This window comes from Myotis nattereri, assembly GCF_964212035.1.
Source record: "Myotis nattereri genome assembly, chromosome: 17".
Lineage (NCBI taxonomy): Eukaryota > Metazoa > Chordata > Mammalia > Chiroptera > Vespertilionidae > Myotis > Myotis nattereri.
The window spans coordinates 438,387-462,507 of record NC_138092.1 but is presented as its reverse complement, the minus strand read 5'-3'; the positions used below and the strand labels follow the sequence as shown (position 1 = coordinate 462,507).

The window sequence follows — 24,121 nt, the reverse complement described above, 5'->3', positions numbered from 1 at the left end:
TAGTGCTGAGTGCGGGTGAGGCTCCCGGGGCGCAGGGGGTGCAGTGCTTGGAGACCGACCTGGCAGTTCTCCACGCAGCTAAAGATAGAACGACCCCTGACCCAGCAATTCCACTCCTTGGTGTCTGTCCAGGAGAGATGAAGACAATAAAGATATACGGAAGCACAGAAACTCACACACAAGGTCCACGGCAGCACTGCACAGACCAGCCACAAGGTGGAAACCACCCAAATAACCATCAAGTGTCATCTATTAAGTGTATGATGGCATCACATCAAAACAACCCACAAAACTACAGCCCTGGCCGGTGTGGCTCAGTGGATAGAACGTCGGCCTGCGGACCAAAGGGTCCAGGTTCAGTTCTGGTCAAGGGCACGTACCTCGGCTGCAGGCTCCTCCCCGGCGCAGGCCCTGGTCAGGGTCGTGCAGGAGCCAACCAGGCGATGTGTCTCTCTCACATCGATACCTCTCTCTGTCTTTCCCTCTCTCTTCCACTCTCTCTAAAAATCAATGGAAAAATATCCTCGGGTGAGGATTAACCAACAAGCAAACAAAACAAAAAGCACTACACGCCTCCGTTTCTTTATGGCTGAGTAACGCTAGCCAACACCCGATTGGCGGGGAAAATGGTGCCGACAGAGGCGCTAGGTGCTGGGTGGCCACAGCCTCAATGAGTAAAAAAAAAAAAAAAATGCACTACCCGTGGCCACGGTGAAGGAGGGACACCTGTACCTGAACTGTCCCGTCCGGACCAGCACGTGGGACTGAAGCAGATCAGGGTTTGCCCAGCGTCAGGTGATGTCAACAGTCTATTAATATGCTAAACACCACCGGACTCATATCCTCCCTCCCTCCTCTCTCTCTCTCTCTCTCTCTCTCTCTCTCTTTCTCTCTCTCTCTCTCTCTCTCTCTCTCTCTCACACACACACACACACACACACACACACACACTGTGGTCCCCGCAGCCAGTGGGACTGGGGGCCGGAGTTGTGACGCTGTGACTTGAACCGTTTTTCTGGACAGACTCCCATAGCACTTGCTGTTCTGTGGGTTCTGAGCACCGTTCACTTCTGACAATAAACACAGGCCAAAAGCCCTCTCCCAAGAGCAACAGTTACCTGCCAGCCTCTGCTCCTGCCAACTGAGCTCTGGCCCCCAAAGATGACGGCATGGCATCGCCCCCCCCCCCCCATGGGAGCACCCTGCACATGCCGGCTGCGGGCTTAGGGCTGGTGCCAGGGACACAGATAACTGAGCTCAGAGTCCAGAACAGGACAGGGCGAGACATACAAGGAGGGTGCCTGGCACAATGGCCTGGGGCCTGCCAGGGAGGTGGGGGAGCCTCTTCAGCTAAGCTTTACTTATTTATTTATTTAATATCTTTATTAACTTCAGAGAGGAAGGGAGGAGAGAGAGAAACATCAATGATGAGAGACAATCATGGATGGGTTGCCTCCTGCACGCCCCACGCTGGGGATCAAGCCATCAACCTGGGCATGTGCCCTGACCAGGAATCTACTGTGACCTCCCGGTTCATAGGTCGATGCTAACCACTGAGCACGCCGGCCGGGGCACCTTCAGCTGAGCTCTAAAGAAAGTCAGACATGCCCTGCAGACAGGCTGACACTACCGACCTCCTGCTGACCTCTATCCAGCCTCACCTTCTGCGGCCCCGCCTCCAACTGATCCACACTGAACTGTCACCCTGCTCCCAGCCCTGAGGGGACACCTTTAAGTCTCTCCCTGGCTGCCCAGGCCCTCCAGGCCGGCCCCGACCCCACCCTCCACTGCACCTCACGCCCTGACCCCAGGAGAGGCCCCTGGCCCTGTGCACACAGCACCCCTTGAAGGGGAGGCTCCTTCTGCAGACACCCCTCCCACACTCACCTGCTCACCTCAAACCCTCCCCTGCCCTGCACCCCTGTCCCGCCCCCCCCCCCAAGCCTTTTCAGGCTCCCTGGTGCAGCAGGCCAGGCTCTGGGGACCTGAGAGGCAGGATGCCCCTTGCAGCTGGGCTGGCGGGACACCCACCCAGGGGCGGCAGCCCCATAGGAATTTGCCCTGGAGAAAAGGCGAGGAGGGTGGGGAGGGGCAGGGGGCTCTGGCTGGCAGGAAACCAAGAATGTTCTGGGAGGATCAGTGACTGCTGGGAGATGGAATGCCCCGGGATTCCCAGGGCTGAGCCAGGGATGGTGACGTGTCCAGGGTGGGGCCTAAAGGGTGGGGGGGTCACTGGGGTGAGAGGCTAGAGGCTGACCTTTGGAGGGAAGAACAGAAGTTGCGTCTGGTGAGTAAGAACAGGGGACGGTGGGGAGGGGGTGACTGCCATTGGGGGGAACAGGCCAGGGGGCAGAAGCCAGGGCCCTTCATGGGCCAACGAAGGACCACGAGTGGGCATGCAGAGCTGGGCAGAAGGCAGAGCCAGCACAGGAAAGGGGCTCCTCCACACCCCAGGCCCGGGCAGTCACTAGCCGGTTGACCTCAGGGGCCCTGCGCACCCTCCCCCGCTCCCAGGGGCCACCCTGCACCTCCAGGGAGAGGGGGACCAAGGTCTCAGGCCTCTAGTAGGTCCCACGGGCTCACAACAGTCAGCCATGGGCCGGGAGCCTCGCCACCTCCAGCCTCCTCTAGGCCACTCCTGGGGCTCAGCTGTGGCCCTGGCATGACCACAGGCACAGGCCCAGCCACTCACCTAGTCCCTGGGCTCAAGCCAGGAGCAGAGCAGACTTGGGGGTGCCTGGTATGCCCCAGAAGGTCTCCCAACTCCTGCACCAGACACCCCTGGCTGCATGGGGACCCCCAGCACCTCTTCTCCTGCTTGGCAACTCTCAGCCACCCTCAGGCTAGGGCCACACGGGGCACTGCCCCATGATTCCAGCAAGTTCCCTGCAGGCAGGTGCCCGGGCACCCGCAGGCAGGAGGGACAGGCTAAGTCACCCACAAGCCCAGGAAGGGACCATGGGCCAAGGCAGCCCTGTGTGTCCAACACCAACCCTGGCGACCGAGACGGAAAGCCCCAGGCCCATCACAGCTCACTCCTGGGAGGCGTTCGGGCCAGGACAGGCTCTGGATGGAACCACACGCAAGCCCGAGCCTGACCTGTCCGAGGATTTGGAACGAAGCCTGTGTATACAGTTAGGTGTCCCCGCGTTCAACAGAGTGGCCAGTTCAGAACCAGCTCTGTCCAGGGTTTGTCAGGAGAGCTGTGCCCTGCCCTGCGCCTGCCCCGGGTGCACCCTCCCTCCCTGCGGGTGCCATGGTCAGACTCTGAGCCCCTTGTCACAGGAGGGTCCTACCTGGCCCAGGTGAACTGGCCACAAGGAGAACCTCACAGCACATCCATCCCACTCAGGACCCAACGAAAGCTATTGGTGAAGGGCCCCCACCCCCACCCTCCCCGCAGCAGAGATGAGCCCTGGGCCCAGAGGCACCTCCCGCCTGGGCCGTGTGAGTGGGTGCAGAGCAGTTCCACAGGCTCCAGGCAAAACCCCAGAGGAGCTCTCCCTGAGCTGCCCTTGCCCTTGGGGCAGAGCCAGCAGAACCAGCCGCGTGGAGCTGGAGCCCGCTCTGGTCGGCCATCCCCAGGGCCCCTCCCTCCCCCTCTCCAGGGGCTCATTCCCAGACCCCTAAGCAGGGGGCCGGCAGGGACCGGCCGGGCTGCAGGCAGCTGACAGCAGTTTGGATGTCGCGGGTCCAGGGGGCCCGGGGTCATGGAGACCAAAGCGGTAACGCGGTTCCTCCCCCGAGGAAAGGGGGCTGCCCGGACTTCCCCAGCCCACAGCGGCCATGGCGGGCAGAGGGGCGTGACAAGGGTCCCTGCCAAGGGAGGGAGGCGGCCTGGGCGCTGCCCGTTTGGGAGGTGAGGAGAGGCCACAGCTATGCGACCCACTGCCAGGCGGTGGCAGCGCCCCTGCCCCATGTGGGAGGCTCCGGCTGCGGGGCAGGCACAGCACAGCCCGGACCCACGTGCCTGCTGAGCATGGGCTCGGGACGTGGACACCGGCCGGGAGGAGCCCCCGCCGCGCGGCCCACCCCACCTACCGCGCGGCGCGATGCCCTATTAAGGGCATGACAGCGGGGGCTGCGCGGAGCTCGCCGGCCTCTCCCCGGGCGCGGGGCGCGGGCGGCGGGGCCGAGCGGGGCGGACAGGGGACGGGGCTCTGCCCGGCCGCCATGTGGAGCCGCCGCGGACAGGGCGTCCGAGGCCAGGCTGACCGGCTGGCGGACCCGCCGGCGCGCGTACCTTTGTACCTCTCCCGCACCTCCTCGTAGGCCTGGACGAAGTCCTGCTCGTCGGGCGGCGGGCCGGGCGGCGGCGGGGCGGCCATGCGGGCGGCGGGCGCGGGACGCGGCGGGGCGCTGCGACACGGAGGGAACCTCCAGCCCTCGGCGGCCACTCTGTCCCCGCGGCCGCCGGCGCCGCTTAAAGTGTCCGCCCCCGCCCCCCCCGCACCCAGGATGCCCCACGGGCGGGGCGGGGCGGGGCCAGGGGCCGCCGGGCCCAGGGGAGCTGCGGCCGCCCGCCGAGCGACTACGGGGCTGGCGCGGCTGGACCGGGCTCCGCGGGCTCCACGCTCTGCCCCACGGCGCGTGCCAGCGAGCGAACCCCACCTCCCGCTCCTGGCCCGGTCGGGACGCCAACAGCCTGAATTCTCCCGTCCGGTCCGGCTCCCAGCCCCGTGGCAACCCTCCCTCTCCAGCCCCGACCTCTCCGTCACCCCGTGGATCCGGCTACTTCACCTGATCACCCGGGCACCCTCCCTTCTCCCCCTCCGCCTCCACTAAGAACCCCTCCCTTGCAACGTTGGACCTGGAATTGGTATCAACCTAGAAAGGGCTCAGCCCTGGCCGGTAGGCTCAGTGGTTAGAGCGCAGGACTGCGGACTGAAGGGTCCCGGTTCGATTTCCGATCAGGGCACATGCCAGGGTTGCGGGCTGGGTCCCCAGTGGGGGGCGTGCAGGAGGCAGCCAATCAGTGAGTCTCATCATTGATGTGTCTGTCTCTCCCTCTCCCTTCCTCTCTGAACTCAATAAACATATATTTAAAAAAATAATAATAATAAAATTAAAAACCCGGCTTGAGCCCTAGCTGGTGTTGCTCAATGGATAGAGCGCTTGGCCTGCCGAGTGAAGGGTCCGGGTTGGATTCCAGTCAAGGGCACATGGCCGGGTTGTGCGCTCGATCCCCAGTAGGGGGCGTGCAGGAGGCAGCCAATACATACTTCTCTCTCATTGATGTTTCTACCTCTCCCTCTCCATCAATAAAAACATACTAGGTGTACCGGTTAACAATGCGGACTTTTTCAATAGATGGAGTTATACATATGTTAATATATATGCGATTGGATATGTATGCTATTTTGTTGTATTGACAACAAGCTTCAAAACTTCATATGGCAAATTTTCTGAAGGTGTTAACATAGATATTTTGGAAAACATATACTTAGCTTAATAAAATTTATGATGATACATGTAAAGGGTTTTTCGGTTGGCTGGGATGCTTGGTACCCTCAGACTTTTCCTCGTCTAGTATTAGACATTTTCTGTTCCTAAAGAATGTTGGCTTAGTATTATTACTTTTGTTCCTGATATGTAAATGTTATACTAGATGCAGAAAAACAAAACTTGACAAACAGCAAAGAGACTCGGATCATGATGGCTCAAAAATTAGAAATGACCCAGAATACTTTTTAACAAGGACGTATAGGACCTGACTGCCTCCCATTTACCTGCCCTTTTTGAATAATAATAATTCCACCTTAAATGCCATCTAAGGTTATGGTCTTGCCCCATCCCCAGTGGTCCACCTGTTCAGCAAGACACGCTGACACTGAGACATCCTAGGAATGAGCCTTCCTAGCACCGTGGGACTCCATTATCCAACCAAAAGGTTGGTCATCAATGCAGCCTTTGGACTGATTTCTGACCAAAAGGGGGATGTGTGGACGAAAGGGGCCACATGCTGACCTGACAGCTCAGGGGCGGCCTGCATGGCAGTCTTGTAAACTCAGAGACCTAAGGATGGTCTGAATTTAAACTTTAACTACAGCAGTGATGGTGGTCAGTTACGTCCTAGGCCAGTATCTTCACTGACAAGGTCAACCTTTATCTTAACTGAGCCTGTCTGTCTTTTTTGCATCTATGATAACATACCCTTGAAATGTCTGGGTAACTTGTAACTTCCCTTTTTCTGGAGCCCCTGGGGCACAACCAAATGTGCTGGGTGCCAGGACAGATGCCACAAATTCCTCCATTATCATGTTAATTGATCCTGCACCCACCTATGTATGTGCCCATCATTTTACTTTTTATACAATCCCAGGGGTTTCCCCCTTTGCTTTATCCCTCCTCCTTAATCTATCACCAATGAATTTCATGTAACCCACCTACATCCCTCCTTTGATTGCAATTGTATAAATACAAATTTAACCCCGCCATTCTCCGGAGCATTATCACAATTTGTTGAGGTTCTGCTTCCCGGCATATGTCGACAGTTTGGCTCAAATAAACTCACAAAAATTCAAAAAAAAAAAAAAAGAAAAGTTGAATTTCGTGCCAAAATAAGAGCATTTGTGAGAAGTTTTAACTCATTACTTTATTTTGAAGAAAAGAGCGGCTGATAGTTATCATATACTTCGGGAAGGTTATGGTGAACTTGCTCCATCTCAAGATACTCATGAACGCTGTCTGATTTAAATGCTTTAAAAGTGATGATTTCGATGTGAAAGACAAAGAACGTCCAGGCCAACCGAAAAAGTGTGAAGACCAACAATGACAAGCGTTATTGGATGAAGATGCATGTCAAACTCAAAAACAACTTGCAGAAAGATTAAACGTTGCTCAGCAAACAATTTCCGATCTTTTACAAGCAACAGGAACGATTTTAAAGGAAGGAAAATGGGTGCACATCAATGCTAAGAACATCAGCAGGCGATGCCCGAGGCCCTGCCCTGGCCTTGGCTGCTGGGTGCCCACTGCTGGGGCAGGACCGCGCGGAGGAAGGCGAGGGTGTGGAAGGACATTCCTGATTCGCTTTCATTTGGGGAAAAAGGGCCTCTTTTTTTGGTTGTTGTTAATCCTCACCCCGAGGATACTTTTCCACTGATTTCTTTTTTTTACGGAGTGGAAAGGAGGGAGGGAAGAGAGGGGGAGGGGATAAAGAGAGCGATCTGGGTTGGTTGCCTCTGAGGCCAGGATGGACCCTTCAACCCTTCAATCAAGGTCTGTGCCCTCGACTGGGAACCCAACCTGCGACCCTTCCGTGTGCTGGTCTCTAACCACTGAGCTCACCACCCAGGGCAGGGACCTCTTTTAAAATCCATATGTGACGCTTGAAAAAAACCTATCAGGTCATGGGTCCCCTTCACACCTGCCCCTGGGGATGGGGGTGGGTGGCCAGCCTCCGCCCTGTCCTGCTCCTCTGTGTGTCCACCCCCAAAGTCCCTTGCTGCCCACACCATCCCTGCTCAGCAGCTGGCCACCCAGCCTCTCCCCACACGCCGTGGGCCACCCTCTCAGCCCCCTCAGAGCCAGCCCTGCCCTCCAAACGCCTCATCATCATCCGGGTCTGAATAGTGGGTGGGGTCAGGACTCCACAGCCTGGCATAGAGACCCTCCACGGGCTCCCCTGTGCCCAGCACATCCTGGGGGGCTTCCAGAATGAGCCACCCACTTCCTCAAGGGAGGGGCCACTGTCCAGCTGCCAGCCTACTCCCCGGGAGGCCTCTACCTGGCTTTTCCATTCTCCTCCCCAGAATGGCCAGGCCCTGGCGCAGGGAGGGACCCTCCTGTCCTGAGGACTTGCCTCCACCGCCCCTCATGGGGGCGGCCAAGACCAGGGGCCTGGAAGGCAGCTCTGCCCCAGGAACCCAAGAAAGTATCCTCAGGGCATTGGGGCGCTGGGCTGGGTCATGAGGCCTGTGATGGCGCCGCCGCCGAGCAGCTTAACCTCAGGCCCGGTGCAGAGACCGGTGCGGCCAGTAGGTGGCGCTGTGCCGCCTGCAATCGCGGGGACAGGAGGGCCCTCTCTGACCCGCAGGCCTCACCTGTCCTTCCAGCCCCTACACCTGCACGCAGCGCAGCGCTCCGCAGCGGCGCGGGCAACCAGCCAGCGCTAGAAACGGGAGGACGATCCCCTTCGCTTACCTGCGATTCGGATGACTGCCCGCTCGGCTGGGTCCAGGACGCTGCCATTGCCCGCCGAGCCGCCTCCGCTGCGCCGGCTCCGCTGCGTCTTGCCCAGGTTCCAGGGCAGGGTGTCCCCGGGGCTGGGGGAGCCGCTGCCTCCGTTGGAGGAGCCATCCTCGGCCGCTGTCCGCACCTCAAGGTCCTCCCCCGACATGGCCTGCGGGAGAGGGAGCAGGAGGGGGTCACACTGGGGGGACTGCACACCCACCCAGCACCTTCTTCACCTAGACACTGGCCCCCCCACCCTATCACCTGGACACGGGACACCCCCCCCGTGTCCCACTTCATCACACACTGACCCCCACCTTCTCCACCCACCGCAGCTGGCCCCACCCCCTCCAGCTCATCCCTCGGACAAGACACAGTGACCCCTCCCAAGCACTGGCCTCACTGCCTCCAGGCCCTCGCTAGGACAGTGCCTCCCCCCACTGCGGCCCCCCTCTCTTAGTCACCCAAACGCTGACCCCTCTTTGCTGGCACCCAGGAGCTCACACATCAGAGGACACTGACCCCTACCCTTTACCCTGACCAACGGCAGGGGAGGGGTAATTACCTCCACTTGGACACTGACCCCACCCTCCACCGCATCACTCAGGCACCCGCCACCCCGTGCCCACAACCCCACACCTGGCCCCTGTCTCCTTTAATCCTCTGACCACCAGGAAAACCAGGCCATCAGGAAGCACTGACCGCTGCCCCTCCCCTCCAGGCCCGACCCCATCCCCTGGACAATGGCGCTGTACCTCCAAGCTGTCTCAGCCTCTGAGACTCCCCAAGGCCCCACCGCCAGCCCCGCACGCTTCTCCGCAGTGAACTCCTATAAATAGCCGGAGCCGCAGCGGCGTGGGCCCGGGAGCTGGCTGCGGGCTGCGGCAGGGCTGGGGGGGAGCCGGGCCGCCGCTCAGCGCCCACCCGAGCACGCACACCCGCACTCGCACCGCCGGCGCTGCCCGAGCGCACGCACACCCACGCGTGCACACTCCAGCTCCCCGTCCCCAAGAGCGCTGGCGTGCGAGGGGTGAATGGGGCTCTGTTCCCGCGGGGGTGGGGTGGCGTGGGGGCACAATGTGGGCTCTGTGCCCCGGCCCTCGGGCCAAGGTATGGGGAGGAGACAGGGGCACCCAGGGGGCCACTCCGCCCCGCCTCTCCCAGCTCCTCCACCGGCCGCCTGTGCTCCAGCCCCCCGCCCGCGCCCCGGGGTCAGCCGGGCCTCCCCAACAATCTTTCCTGTCCACACCCTGGGCACCGCCCGACCAGTTCCGCAGTCTCGGGGCGCAGAGGTGGAGTCCTCCCGAGGGAGGATGGGCCGCCACGTATCGCCTAGTTCCGGGACGGAGCCCCTCGTTCTGAGGCCGGAGAGCCCCCACCCACCCCGAGGCTCCCGTGAGCCGCGCGCCTCTCCATCGGACCCGGTCATACGTGCCTGGTGGCTCAGCTCAGCGAGGTTCGGCCGCCGCAGCCAGACTGCTGGACCCGGAGAGTCACGGAGGCGGCGCGGGCGGGGCGAGCCCGGAGCCCCGCCCAGGCTCCCAACCGAACGCCGCCTGAGCGATGGGGCGCCCGAGTGCGCGCGGGGCTGGGAGCCCACGGAGGCGGTGGAACTGGAACACGAGCGCGGCTCGGCCTGGGCGGAGCCCCTGTCGCCAGGCACGGCCCCCTCCCCGCGCACACGGGTGGGCCGGTCCGCAAGGAGCCGTTGCTGGGGGCGCGTGCGTGACACTAAGGCGACGTGGGGTGCGCGCCCCGGACCGCCCCAGGGGAGCAGCGGGCTCTGCCCCCGCCCCCGCCCCTAACCGCGCGGAGGTCCCGCCCACCTTTCCAGTGAGGTCGGAAGGACTAGCTGCTCCAGCAGGTCCCTCTGCCTGGTTCCACGTTTATTCAAATAACAGAGTCGCGCTTAAGCGAGGTGTGGCCTCGGCGGAGGGTGTGGGCCGCCAGCCCTCCTCCTGGGCTCTGCTGACCCCTGGTGGCTGGGCGCGGCCCTGAGGGGACCCGCCCCAGCCCTCCGCGCTGCTCCCCAGTCCCCGCACCTCGACAGGAGGCAGGGGCGGCTCCGGCAGCAGATCCGCCAGGCTGCGTGCAGCTGGGGCCGGGGAGCAGGAGGCCAGCCGAGCGGGACAGAGCCGAGAGGGACCGCTGGGGCTAGGAGTCCGGGGAGTGGCCCGAGGGCCCAGAGGGGTCCCGAAGGGGAACCCCGGGTATGCGCTCGCACGTGATGAGGTGGGTGGGCAGCGCCTGGGTGTCGTGAAAGATGACAAAGATGCTGGGCTGGCGGAGGCAGTCCACGGCGCTGTCGTAACGCAGGAGCCCGTGGCCCGGGGCGCGCAGAGGGGGCGCCCGCAGCTGGCGATGGCCCTGCCCGAAGTCCCCGGTCAGCACCCGCGCCACAAACACTGCCTTGTGGCCCTCGGCGTCCGGGGGCGAGTAGCGGTCTTGCACGGAGAGGGAGGCGCGCTTGGCGAAGTATACTCCCTGCCCGTAGAGCGTGCCTGCGGGCCAAATGGCTGGGGTCAGGGCCCCCAGGGGACAGAGCCCGCGCCCCCGCACACCCAGGCTTCCCCGGCTGGCTCACCATTGCGGCCGCAGAAGCTGCGGTTGAAGCCGTAGGCACAGATTTCGGGGACAGCGGGCACCGACGTGCCGTGGTACAGGACGTGCTCCACCGGCCGCTGCTCGCAGCGCTGCTCCAGGCGCTCTCGGTGCAGCTCGTACTGTTGCTGCAGCAGCGGGTGCAGCACGCGCTCCACCTGCCAGGCGGCCACAGGGTTAGTTGGAGACCCGCCCCACCCTCTGGGCCAAAGGGACAGCGCTGGGGTGGGAAACCAAGAACTCTGTGTTGGCCAGGCCAGCGTGACTCAGTGGAGGAGCGTGGGCCTGTGAATCAGGAGGTCCCGGTTCAATTCCCCGTCAGGGCACATGCCCGGGATGTGGGCTCAATCCCCAGTGTGGGGCGTGCAGGAGGCAGCGGATCCATGAGTCTCTCTCATCATTGATGTTTCCATCTCTCTCCCTCTCTTTTCCTCACTGAAGTCAATAAAAACATATATATATATGCATATATATATATATACATATATATGTATATGCATATATATATATATATCCTGTGTTGGAGGAGGTCAGGGTCTGGGGAGACCGCAGGGCCAACCTTCCAGGAGGCCATACCACTCACCAGCTCTGGGCACCACAGACAGGTTTCTGCAGAGAGGAGCTGAGCCAGTTACCTCCCCGGCGCCAGGACTTCACCCCCAACACCAAGAGACACCCCTGGGCCTCACGGTGCTGGGAAGACCAGGCGATCAGTCACACCACCAGCCATGGATGAGCTGCAGCGACCCACACAGTTTATAAGGAAATTCTAACAGTCTCTGCAGGGCGATGCAAAAGATAGCATATCCACAAAACAAAACTAGCGCATGTGAGAAGTACTCTGAAAATTAACGAGTTCTTACATTAAGAATGGAATTGAACTATTACCTGAAAAAGAAAATTCCTAATCCTCACCCGAGGATATTTTTCCATTGACCTTTTTTTTTTAGAGAGAGTGGAAGAGAGAGGGAAAGACAGAGAGAAGCATCAATGTGAGAGAAACATGTCGATTAGTTGCCTCCTGCACGCACCCCGGTCTGCAACCCAAGGTATGTGGGCTTGACCAGAATCGAACCCGGGACCCTTTGGTCCGCAGGCCGACGCTCTATCCACGCAGCCAAACCGGCTCGGGCTGAAAAACAATTTTTAAAAAACTCTTCTAAAGAATGAAATTGCTGAACGAAATCTAGCGGGGAGGCCAGATAGTAATCAGATCCTGGAGCTAGAGTTAAGGAGGGACTCCGAGTGCAGAGCTGAAGAAAAGAGTGGAAACTGTGAGAGAACGGTGAGGGAGGAGGCTGAGGCCCGTGCGAAGGGAGCTGCACAGGAAGAGGACAGCAGGTGACAGGAGCGCGGGAGGTGCAAACGCAGGGCGCCGAGCTGGAGGTGGCGTCTCCAGATGGGAAGGACCCATGAGATGACAGGACAGTGGGGAAGGACACGTCCCTGCCAGAAACTGTCAACCTTCAAAGCGAAAGACCACTCATTCCCACACACACACCAACGTCAACGCACAAACGGAAAAAGTCTTGCATCCTCACACAGGCGTCTCCCCGGCGATACCGGGCGCTAAGAAACTAAAGAGATTTTTTTTTTTAAACTTTCCAGAGAAAACATTTTTAAAGAAAAAGACTAATGTTTTTCCAAGATTCCTGGAAAGAAGACATATTCTGATCCTGAACACTATATGCAGCCACGCTGTTATTGGTGAGGACAAAATCAGGGCACGTTAACATAGGCAAGAACCAGCTGTGCTCATTTAAGTGAACAGAAATGTTTAAAAAAACCACAAATGCAGCTTTTGTTTGAAAGAATACTTGGCATCAATATCAAATTATAGTTGTAAATTACCTCTCATTGTAAAAGGCAAACAAAATTTAAAAGTTCAAGATGGTTACTACCAGGCCCTGGCTGGGTAGCTCAGTTGGTTAGAGAATCATCCAATCCACCAAGGTTGTGGGTTCGGTCCACCCCCCCCCCCCCCGCCCCCGCCAGCTCTCCCCCGTCAAATCAGGGCACACACAAGAATCAACCAATAAATGCATGAACAAGTGGAACAACAAACCAAGGTCTCTCTCTCTTCCTGTCTCTCTCAAAATTAATTAAAAAAAAAAAAAAGATGGTTAGTACCCACTCAAGGACATACTTCTACTGAACAGAAAACAAGATTTGTGCAAGAGGGCCGCCAGGAGCACAAGGAGCAACCCAGCGCCAAGCACAGCACAGAAAAGAATGGAGAGCGCGAGGAAAGCGAAGAGCCGCCCGTCCTTGAACCCTGACGTATCCTCTCTCACACAATCCTGTTTTCATCACTAGGATGCACTTCTCCATGTGCTCTGTGGCTCAGTGGTAAAGACATTTTCCATTATCTCTGTATCCATCAACCTGCAGCCCAAGGATGGGGCTTTGTGATGGTTGCAGAATAGACGACAAAGTCATTTGTCGACCTTGACGACAGAATAAAGATGATGTGTCCGACCACACTGTGCGGTGGACGACGGAGGAAGTGAGGGCGGGAAGGGGGGCGAGAAACAGTTTCCCAAGGGAAGTGCGGGAGCGGGGCCAGGGGAAGAGACTCAAGTGTACCCTCCAGAGTCACACATGCGGTGCCTAGGAGACGCAAGTGCACGTAACTGACCACACGTGCGGGGAGCCAGGGACGCGGCTGCAGTGTGTCCCTCCCCTCCCCACGCGCAGAAGGGACAGCTGCCAGGTGCAGAAGTGGAGGAAATGTACTTGGTCCAAAGGTTAGCGGTCATCTCCAAGAAAGCAGTGGTGGCAGGTGGTGGCAACTGACAGGGCGGGTCTGGGGAAGGCCAGAGGTCCTGTCTCTCTGACCAGCTCCAGGTCTCCCAGGTGCTGGGTCCACCCACACTTTGTGCATTGAGAGTCGAGAGCACCTGGCTGGCGTTACTGGCGCATGGGCCCAGCTCTCGCTGTCTCTCCCTTCTCGCCCTCCGTGAGCCTGCCCATGAGCACTCAGCCCTGCCCTCTGCTCCAGCTGCTCGCCCCCTCCTTCCTCCCATCACCAGCTCCTTCTCAGACTGGGTCCTGTCCTCACCGCCGAGTCACCCTCCTCCCCCAGCCCAGCCTCAGCTCCAGCCCTGCCTTCACCCTCACTGCCAGCTGACCAGCCCGGCAGAGCCTCCTCCTGCCCTTCCTTCTGGCCATGCAGATGCCCTGGGCCTCGCCACCCTGCAACACCCGCCTCTCCCCAGCCCTTCCTCAGCCTCTTCTCCCTGCTCTCCTGGGGTTTCCCTCTGGCTCCCACGGGGGTCCCACCCTTTTGTGAGGCGCACCCACGCTCAGAGATGCCTCAGTTAGCAAGTAACACGACAGGAGGAGGCGGCCCTGCAGCCGGCCCTCTTCTTTTTGTTTGGTTACTCCGCACCCGAGGCTCTTTTCCCATTGATTGTTAGCGAGCGTGGAAGAGAGGGAATGACAGAGAGAAACACCGATGTGAGAGAAATACATCGATTGATTGCGTCCTGCACAAGCCCTGACCAGGGCCCAGGCCGGGGAGGAGCCTGCAACAAAGATATATGCCCTTGACCACAATCGAACCCGGGACCCTTTGGTCCGCGGGCCGACGCTCTATCCGCTGGGCCACACCGGCCGGTCCAGCCAGCCCTCTTCTTGCTGGAGGGACTGAGGCAGAAGAGACCCGGAACAGCACGGGCACTCTCTGTGGAGTCTGTAATCCTTGCAACTACCACAAGATGGCATCGCTGGTGTGGCTGGCAATGCAGGGCCCTGCTCAAGCCTGTCAGGTCTGGGACACGGCCTCCGGCCACCTCTATGGCCTTGTCTGCCCCAGCCCAGACTCTGTGAACGGCCTCTGGGCAGGGAATGGGCTGGGAGCCTGTGCTCTTCCCTCCTCCAACAGCTCCCAGCCTGCCCCCCGCCGGGCTCCTGGCCAGCTGACCCTGACAGGCAAAAACGACAGCCCACGGGCTCTGCAAGGCGAAAACGGTGCCAGGAGCCCAGGAGGCCACGAGCTGACAAGACCAGAACTAGACTCACCCGGACGATGCGGATCCTGCTGTGGGCAGAGTCCAGGGTGTCATAGAAGGTCTGTACCACCTCCTGGAACTCAGGGCTGTCCTCAGCCAGACACTCCAGCCTGCCCCAGGGCCCCTTCGGCTTCTGCTGTGGCCCTGACACATGGGGAGAAAGGAGGTCTGGGCCATGCCCGGGGCACGGGTGGGTTCAGAGAGCTAGCCCGCCCCACCCTCCCCTGTCCCAGGTGCAGGCTCACCGGTGGGGCGCAAAGCCTCCAAAGGACAGGTCAAGCTCTGACCCCGGGGGCCAGCCAGTAGTGCCCTTAGGTGGCGGGCTGCACGGGTGGGCTGGGCCCCAAAGCCACGGAGGACAGCGCGGTCATCGTGAAGGGCAACGCTCACACCGTGGCGCCGCTCCAGGCGGGCAAGCAGCTCTGCGGGCAGTGTGTGACCCCGGAGCCCCACTGTCTCCTCCCGGAGGTGCACCTCCAGGGCAGCCCCGAGTGCCCGGTCCAGCTCGTCCATGTCCTGCTCAAAGGCCACATGCACCACCAGCTGGGCTTGGCCACCAGGCCCCCCGCCCAGGAAGTCCTCCTCGGCCTCCAGGGGGGTCGGCTCCAGCAGGGAGAGGGCCAGCGCCCGCTGCAACGCAGCAGCTTCCTCCTGCTCAGCCGCTTGGCCCTGCGGCCCCAGGGACCGGTGGAGAGCCAGCTGCAGCGCCGCCTCCTCCTCCAGGTGCTGGGGGCCCCCGGTGCTGGGGGCCACGGGCTCCTCCTCTGGCTGCTCCTCTGGCTGCTCCTCCTCTGGCTGCTCCTCCGGTTCCTCCTCCCCGGGCTCCAGGGGCAGCCAGTCCTCCCCATCCAGGCCCTCCAGAGTGGCCAGTAGCTCTCGGACCTCCTCTGGGGACAGGGAGAGGCACTGGGTGAGTGGTCCAGCCCAGCCAAGGTGGGGCTGAAGGGTAGGATGCATCGGGGAATAGGTGAAAATGAGGAGCTCGGGGGATATGGGGTCACAAGACAGGTGGGCGTGCAAAGCAAGGCAGAGAGTGAGGTCAAGAAAGGGCCACAGGATGTGCTGGTGTCCCAGGGAACCCTACCGAGGCTCAGGTTCTCCGGGTCACTGCCTGTACTGTCGGGGGGCCACGGAGTGTAGGCTTGGCCAGGGAGGGCCTGGAGGGCCTCAGTGGGGTCCACCTGTCAGGAGAGAACTTTAGAGTCCATGGGCCCTCACCCCTCCCTGGCCTCTGAGCAGGGGTGGAGGTGGCACCGGGCTGAGGAGTGAGGATGGGGAGGGACAGGCGCAGGCTCCAACGCTACCTCTGCGGGGTCTGTGTCCAGGGCGTCCCCGGCCAGGCGCTCCGTCCCGAAGACACACTGGAACTGAGCCTCCAGCTCCCGGAGCAGGTGCTGCCCCTCGGGGCCCCGCAGGAACCTGGCGCTGCCCGGGTGCTTCAGGCTCAGCACGTGGTAACTGATGCTGCCCAGCAGACTCTGCAGAAACTCCTCCGCTGCCTGGCACGGGGCCAGGGCTCCACAGAGCTGCAGGACGTGAGGGGTGAGGGGCCAGCTCTCAGGTTCAGGGCACCAGAAAGGTCCCTAGAGCTTCAGGGGGAGAGGGGGCCAAAGGCAAGGAATCGGCAAAGGTCACTCACTCGAAAGCCGGTCATATCTGATTCCTCAAGTGGGAAGAGGGCGACATCTCCCAGGCCAGCGAGAAGGTCCTCGTAATAGAGCTGCATGAAGCGCATGGTGCCCGGCTCCATCGACAGCACCATCTCCACCAGCCCCTCCTGCTCCGGGGGCGCCCCCGGCTCCAGGCTCCCTGATCCCACCTGCTCTGGAGGCCCCAGGGCATTCTCCACTGAGCCCACGGGGCCTGGGGACTCTGCAGGCCTTGAGCTGACCGGCTCTGCCTGCCCTGAAGACCCCGGGAGCCCCAGGCTCTCCAGCCCCTCCTGATCCGAGGACCCCACGGCCTGCCCCAGAGACCCGATGGGCTCTGTCCTTAAGGGGGCTCCTGATTGGCCTGGTGCCTCCTTAGAGCCCAAGGTCACAGTCCCCACACCCTCCAGTGCCCTCGCTGGCTCCCCGGCCTCCAGAAAGGCATGCTCAGTGGCCCCAGGCCCCAACTCGGCCGAGTGGTCCTCTCCACTGGCGTCCGCAGCAAGCTCCTCGGGCTCTAGGACGTCGTAGTGGGGGACCAGGTTCAGCTCCGAGCCCTGTAGCCAGTGGTCCTGCTGCAGCACCCGCTCGGCCACTTGAGGGAAGGGAGAGGACGGGAGGCCCGTTAGCGGTCCTGTCCGAGGGATGAGAGGGGTGGGCGGGTGTGCCTAGCCCCACTCACCCTGCCACTGCTGGAAGGAGACCACGGTGCCCAGGGGCCCTGGCAGGCTGCGCAGGCCCGCCAGGGGGCCCCCGCCACTCCGGCGCTCATTCTCCAGGTACAGCTGCAGCAGCAGCAGGTCCACGGGGGTAGTGCCCCCCACCACGCGCACCGCTCGGGCCTGGGGCACCTGCGCCAGGGATACCTGGGCCCCCTCCAGGTCCAGGGCCCGAGCCTGCTCCTCCAGCACACGGACTTCTGTGGGGAAGGTGCAAGTTAGCTCAGCGCATCCCCCCCCCACACACACACAGGCACACCTGCCCCATCCCGTCTCTCACCTGCCTCCGAGAGGGGCTTCGGTAGCTGGACCAGGGCCCGGTCTGGTCGGGGACTGGCCAGGGCATGGCAGGGCTGCTCCGGGTGCCCCGCGGCACGCAGCAGGGCCTGGACATGCTGCTCCAGGCGCTGGGGTGCGGTGCCAGGGGGCAGTCCTTGGAGCAGCAGGCGGGCAGGCGCGCGGGGTGGGGCTGGCCGCAGGCTCAGCCGGGCGCCCTGCAGCACATGCTCCTTCTGGGCCAGGACCCGAGCTGCGTCTGTGGGCAGGGGCGGGGCGGGGTGTCAGGGCTGGTGGCCCACGGTGCCCAGGCTGCCCTTTCCATCAGCCCCCTTACCTGCCGCCTCCTCAAAAGTGAGCACGCCTCCGTGGCCAAGTCTCTGCCAGCTCAGCACAGGGCCCCCCCCAGAGCGTCGGTGGTTCTCAAAGTAGAGTGTGAGCAGCTCATCCGGGATGTCGGGGGGCAGCCCTCTGAGCTCCACTGCCGGCACCCCTTCCTCTGCCTCTGCCATCGCAACCCTGGGCGGGGACCAGCGGGTAGGGTAGCCGCCCCACAGTCCAATCCCACCCCTTCCAACCCCCACCAGCTCCCCTTGCCCCCACAGCCTTCCCGCACCCCCTTCATCATGGGCAACCCACACCCTCACTTACACCGCTGCTGGGGCCGCCCCAAGCCTGCTGTGCAGGCAGAAGTCCTGGTTCAGGAAACAAAAGTGAAACTGTCTGAGGGGAGGAGGAAGGGAGGGGCCTGCAGCTGGCTGGGTGGCTGCCTCCCGAAGGCAAGTCCTCAGGCAGCCGCCCCCCCTCCTCAGTCTGAAAAGCCCCAGGGGGCGTGGGCTGGGCATGACCACTCCGCCCAGCCACCAGCCCTTGTCCCACCTGCCACTGACTGGCAGGGTAGGGGGAGTGACCCCTACTGTCCTCCACTCCCATTGGCCTCTCTCTGTGAATCTTCAAATGGACAATCACCCTTCCTACTAAGTCCACCAGGGGGCTCTGGTCACTGCCCAGACCCAGGGACCTCAGCCTGTGTTCCCCTGCCCCACAGCCTGAGCCGGTGGGTCCCAGGCACGCCCCTAGCTCAGGCTGCTTTCAACTCCCCGCGCACGCCCCCAAGCCAGCTCCTCGCCCTTTAAACCTAGCAGGTGGCCAGGCCTCACACTAATGCATGTTGAGGGTGAGCAGCTCCCACCCTTGACCTACAAGTGCTTCCCAGCACAGCCTTCCTCTGCCTCTTCGATGCCCTCCTCTGGCTCTCTCCCTGGTCTGTGCACCTGCCCAGTCTTCCCGTCTTCCACCGTCATTGTTGTCATCACGGCCAACCCCCGAAGGTGCAGGCACTGTGCCTTGCCGCAGGGAATCCTCGTCACAGAAAGGGAGGTGGGGGTGCAGACAGGGCCCGCGGCAGTGCTCACACCCCGGCTTCACCTTGAGAATCCAACTCCCTCTCGCAACAGAGCCCTACCCCCCACCCCCCATGCTCCATTCCCTCCCAGCCTCTCAAAGAGGTGTGTGCTCACGACTGTGTGCTCCCTCCCACCTCCCATTTACCCATCAGCCTCCACCCCTGCTGCTCCTCCAGGGGACCTGCGCACCCTGCTCGCCCGGCAGCACACCTGGCCTCTTGGCTGCCCCCACCCTGGTCTGAGCCTCCATCATCTCTCTCTGCACCGACCTCCTAAGGGACCTCCCTCTGCCACCCCCACCCACCGCATCGTCCCTCCTCCAGGGGGCAGGCAGAGCCAGCCTTGGGAGGCAGCACCCACAGCTGCTGCAGCTTGGGGCATGAGAAAAGCCAGTCACTCACAGGAAAAACCAAAGTCCTTTGGGGGGCCTGCCAGGCCCTGCCTGATTGAGCCCCAGTTCCCTCTGTGGCCCCGTCCGCCCTAAACTCCCCATGCTCAGCCAGCCCCAGCCTGGTCCTGCAGAACAGCAGACTGATCCACCTCTGTCCCTGCACTGGCCTTTCTCACAGAGCCACTGGCCACCCTTGCCCCTTACCCTGCTCTTAGTAGCAGATTTAACTGGAAGTTGGAAGTCTTTAATTGATTTTTTTTTTTTTTTTTTTTTTTTACAGAGAGGAAGGGAGAGGGATAGAGATTTAGAAATATCGATGAGAGAGAAACATCGATCAGCTGCCTCCAGCACACTGCCCACTGGGGATGTGCCCGCAACCAAGGTACATGCCCTTGACCGGAATCGAACCCGGGATCCTTCAGTCCGCAGGCTGACGCTCTATCCACCGAGCCAAACCGGCCAGGGCGGAAGTTGGAAGTCTTTAAGGACCTTGTACAGACCACTTCCAAGGCCCTGACCTCAACTTCATCTTTGTCGTTTTCTATTGTTTCCTAAATGGTAGGAGCTTTTAGTCCCGCCACGCACGAATGCCTCCCTGCCGGCTCTATGTCTTCTCTCCTCGCAGAACGCGACACCTCCTAGCGCACTGGGTAACTCAGCCAGCCTGCTGCTCCCTGCGGCAGGCAGAGCGCCCGGGCAGCGGGCACTGGAGCAGCTAGTGTCATGGCCGGACGGTTGCAGGTTTAGGAGCCGGTTGTCACACTGGTGGCAGCTTGAAATCATCCACGAGCACATGCAAAAGGTGCCCATCAGGGCTCGCCCTCGCTAGACCCAGGTGTCAACCACAGAACCAGCACATCAGGGCACAGGGCAGAGCCTTTCCCAACCACTGCAGGGCCTGGGAGAGGCCAACCATCAGGAGCCAGCATTGTCCAGGCCCCCGGGCCCCAGGCGGAGAGGCTGCAGCAGGGGTGTCCCTGGCTGTGGCCGCCAGCACCCCCGCAGGACGGCCCTGGAGCTGAGGGAAGAGTGAAGCCTCGGCCCCTTGGCAGCGACCCGGGTGTGAGGACTGCAGCCTGTGGGACTGGAATGACCTGCCCTCCCGGGACAGGCGACGGAGCGACTGAGTAACCAGGCCCCGGTTCGGGGGAGGCTTGATGGAAGGGAAAGTGGCGTTTAGGGCCCAGAAGGGAGGGAGCGGGCCGGCGGCCTCGGGGGTCCCGGGTTTGCGATGACATGTCAGCCCCGGACCCAGCTGGCCGGGCAGCGTCAGCCTGCGAGGTCCTCAGCCCCGCGGCACAGCCCACCTCGCGGCGACAGTGTGGGGCGCGAGCCTGGAGAGAAGCCGCGCGGGTCAAGTCCACCCCGAAGCCCCGCGTTCGCCGCCAGGCCCCGCCCCCGCCGCCAGGCCCCGCCCCCGCCGCCAGGCCCCGCCCCGCGCCGGCCCCGCCTCGTCGCAAGGCCCCGCCCCGCGCCGGCCCCTCCTCGTCACAAGGCCCCGCTGCGTCTTCCGAGCCGCAGGCGCAGGCCCAGCCGAGCGGGCTGCGGAGCGGCTGCGGGTACGGGTTCGGGCGCAGCGGCCATCGACCGCGCGGCCGCGCACCGGCTACCGTACGCACCGACCTGCTGAGGCCCCGCGAGTGGTGAGTACCGGGCCCAGCCCCGCACCCAGGCCCCTTGCTGAGCCGCCGGCCGGCCGCCCCCGCCCCCGCGCGGACCCTGCGCCTCCAGCGGCGCCCCCGGCGGTCAGCCGGTCGGTCTGGCCGGGGCTCGCGACCCGTTTGGGGCCGGGGTGGTGACGGGGGTCGGAGGCCCGCGGCCTGGAGCGGGAGGGAGAGCACGACGCGCTGCGGTGGCGGCGAGACCCGCGGCCTGAGGCCCCCCGACCCGGCAGGAAGGCCCACCCCGCCCTCGAGCAGGTTCCGTGGCCGCCGCCCCCCCCTCGCCTCCCCCCCGCGCCCGCTTTGTTCCCCCGCACGGCCTCTGGTTGCTTCCATCCCCCACACACCCCCGCACCCCGCTGTGGCTGGCGTACCCCACTGGCAGGCACCCCGCAGCCGATCCGCCCGCTGCCCCCACCGGGCGAGGGCCGGGCGGCCGCTCTCGGAGGTCAGCGCCCGCCCCGCGCAGATGCCGGGGATTTTCTGGGATAGAAATAGCCGCCGGCTCCCCCCGGAAAGCCGCTTACGGGCAGGGGTGCGGAGAGGCGGCCGGACACACCCCCAGCCCCGGCCGCACCCTTCCCGGCTCCCGCGTCGGGAGAAGGCCTTCAGCTGCTGCTAAGAAAACTGGAGCCAGAGCCCCAGGGGGACGGCCATCCCTGCCCCTGGACTGGTCTGGAGCGGCCTCTGGGCGGCAAGCCCACGCCGAGCCACCCCCGACCCTCCCGGGCCCAGGGCCCCTGTGCGTGGGGCTCGGGACGGCCCAGAGGCAAAGGTCGCGGGTCCTCCCGGTTCTCCGCTTCGGCAGCAGGTGGGGCCGCCCCAGGATGCGGCGGACAAGTCGCCCAGGCTGACTGTTCTCTCTCTCTCCTCCAGGGGGAGCCACAGAACCTGAGGCCATGCCTCATGAGAAGAGTTTCTTGGTGTCTGGGGACAACTATCCTCCCCCCAACCCTGGATATCCCGGGGTGCCCCCGCCCCCCATGGCTCCTTACCCTGGGGCCCCGTACCCATCAGCCCAGTTCCAGCCTTCCCCCTACGCCCAGCCAGGGTATCCCCAGGGCCCCAGTTCCTACCCCCAAGGGGGTTACCCTCAGGCCCCCTACCCCCAGGCAGGTTACCCCCAGGGTCCCTACCCCCAGGGCCCCTACCCCCAAGGGGGCTACCCTCAGGGGCCATATCCACAGAGCCCCTTTCCCCCCAACCCCTACGGACAGCCACAGGCCTTCCCGATCCAGGACTCTGGCTGTGAGTAGCACGGGAGGGGCATGGGGAGGGCAGGGGCTCCAGGCACCCACAAGTGGCCCTGACCCGGCCCCCTGCTCCCCAGCACCTCTGCATGGGACCTATCACGAGGAGGGACCCCCGTCCTACTATGACAACCAGGACTTCCCTGCCACCAACTGGGACGACAAGAGCATCCGCCAGGCTTTCATCCGGAAGGTGGGCCTCGCTCGGGCTGGGGTTGGGGGGCAGCGGCGCTGGGCAGGCTCTGAGTGGCTCCTTCCTCAGGTGTTCCTGGTGCTGACCGTGCAGCTGTCCGTGACTCTGTCCACCGTGGCCGTGTTCACGTTTGTCAAGGAAGTGAAGAGTTTCGTCCAGGAAAATGTCTGGACCTACTATGTTTCCTACGCCGTCTTCTTCATCTCCCTCATCGCCCTCAGCTGCTGTGGGGAATTCCGCCGAAAGCACCCCTGGAACCTCATTGCACTGGTAACTCCACATCCTGAGCCCCTGGCCGCCAGGGCCCTGCCTCCCCCACACACACTCCCACTGTTGCACTGCAGGGGGAGAGGGGTTGTGGCTGGAGCAGCCCTCACACGCAAGGCCCCGTCTCCCCACAGTCGATCCTGACCATCAGCCTGTCCTACATGGTGGGCGTGATCGCCAGTTTCTACAACACCGAGGCGGTCATCATGGCTGTGGGCATCACCACCATCGTCTGCTTCACGGTGGTCATCTTCTCCATGCAGGTGAGGGTCCTGGTGGGGGTCTCCTCCATGCCTGGGAGGGCTCCCGGGGGGCGGGGGCCGCTGGCCGGGGGCCTGGCAAGGGGCACCAGGGCCTGCTGTCGCTGTCCCCGCAGACCCGCTACGACTTCACCTCGTGCATGGGCGTGCTGCTGGTGAGCATGGTGGTGCTGGTCGTCTTCGCCATCCTCTGCATCTTCATCCGCAACCGCATCCTGGAGATCGTGTACGCCTCGCTGGGCGCGCTGCTCTTCACCTGCGTGAGTGAGGGGCCACCTGGGGCGGGCACCGGGCGGGGGGGGGGCAGGTCCCTCAGCACTGCGTGCTGTCACCTCAGTTCCTGGCAGTGGACACCCAGCTGCTGCTGGGGAACAAGCAGCTGTCGCTGAGTCCGGAGGAGTACGTGTTCGCGGCGCTTAACCTGTACACGGACATCATCAACATCTTCCTGTTCATCCTCACCATCATCGGCCGCGCCAAGGAGTAGCCCGAGCCCTGCCACGCGGGGGGCCCCACGCGGGCGGTGTGGCTGGCGTGGCAGTGCCATCTGGACCTCCCCTCTCTCTCCCCGGATGCAGCCTGGGACAGAGGAAGCCCCTCTACAACCCTCCTGTGTGTACACCGCAGATACTTCTATTTGGACCCGCTGTGGCCAGCATGGCCCCTTCTAGCCCTCCCGCTCTGACCAAGGGCAGCGGGCTAGGTTTCTGTGCCACCTCCTGCCCACTCACTGTTGCATGAGCCCTGTCTGCCAGCCCACCCCAGGGGGCAATACCAGGTCCCAGGGGAGAGGGATCGAGCCAAGAGGTGAGGGTGCACGTCTCACCTCCTGTCCCAGCTCCCCGCCTGGCATCAAGTATCCCCTTCTCCCCACCCCCACCCTGGAGTGCTGCCCTCTGGGGGACCTGCAGGGTGAGGGTCTCGGTCCTGTGCTGAGCCCTGAGGGCAGAGAGGATGGAATATTCCGGAGGAGAAGGATGCCTTTCTCGCGCTCTGCTGTCTTTAAAATTCCAATAAATGGGACCCTCTGCTCTCTCTGCTCCTCTTGTCACTGTTCTCAGTGCCACTTCTTCCAGGAGGCGAGGAGGGGCTCTGGGCCTCCCCAGGGTGATGAAGGGGCAGGGCCAGGCCTCGATGGTGGGGTTAGCTTGCAGCAGAGTGAATGGCAGTAGCTAATCCTTCCCCATCCACGCTCCCGCCTCCCTCCTCGCAATCTTCCCAGCCACGTCCTAAGGGAGGAGCCAGTGCTCCCAGGGGATG

The 24,121-nt window shown here is 62.5% G+C and overlaps 3 protein-coding genes across 3 annotated transcripts in view; 1 reads left to right on the top strand and 2 right to left on the bottom strand.

Moving 5' to 3' along the window:
* The window catches only part of PLEC (plectin), a 53,973-nt gene extending 44,975 nt beyond the window's left edge, over positions 1 to 8,998 (bottom strand). Inside the window, exons 1-2 of the mRNA XM_081111300.1 lie at positions 8,931 to 8,998; positions 8,146 to 8,344 (exon numbers count right to left, since the gene is read on the bottom strand). Of these exons, the coding sequence (XP_080967426.1) occupies positions 8,146 to 8,341 (196 nt within the window). The 5' untranslated portion in view covers positions 8,342 to 8,344; positions 8,931 to 8,998. The remainder of the gene's footprint in view (positions 1 to 8,145; positions 8,345 to 8,930) is intronic.
* Positions 8,999 to 10,032: 1,034 nt separating this feature from the next.
* On the bottom strand, positions 10,033 to 18,708 carry PARP10 (poly(ADP-ribose) polymerase family member 10). The gene is given in 12 exon segments (XM_081111292.1): positions 10,033 to 10,676; positions 10,760 to 10,934; positions 14,800 to 14,933; positions 15,035 to 15,676; positions 15,874 to 15,970; positions 16,094 to 16,315; positions 16,429 to 17,106; positions 17,110 to 17,357; positions 17,438 to 17,692; positions 17,771 to 17,952; positions 18,085 to 18,128; positions 18,637 to 18,708. Coding segments are annotated over 10 exon segments (2,973 nt in total). The 5' UTR covers positions 17,946 to 17,952; positions 18,085 to 18,128; positions 18,637 to 18,708; the 3' UTR covers positions 10,033 to 10,329.
* A 1,995-nt stretch (positions 18,709 to 20,703) lies between these two features.
* GRINA (glutamate ionotropic receptor NMDA type subunit associated protein 1) lies at positions 20,704 to 23,900 on the top strand. The gene is made up of 7 exons (XM_081110870.1): positions 20,704 to 20,873; positions 21,768 to 22,139; positions 22,222 to 22,334; positions 22,404 to 22,604; positions 22,736 to 22,864; positions 22,978 to 23,121; positions 23,199 to 23,900. Exons 2-7 carry the CDS (start codon positions 21,791 to 21,793, stop codon positions 23,346 to 23,348), a joined length of 1,086 nt encoding a protein of 361 aa, XP_080966996.1. The 5' UTR covers positions 20,704 to 20,873; positions 21,768 to 21,790; the 3' UTR covers positions 23,349 to 23,900.
* Positions 23,901 to 24,121: the final 221 nt, after the last annotated feature.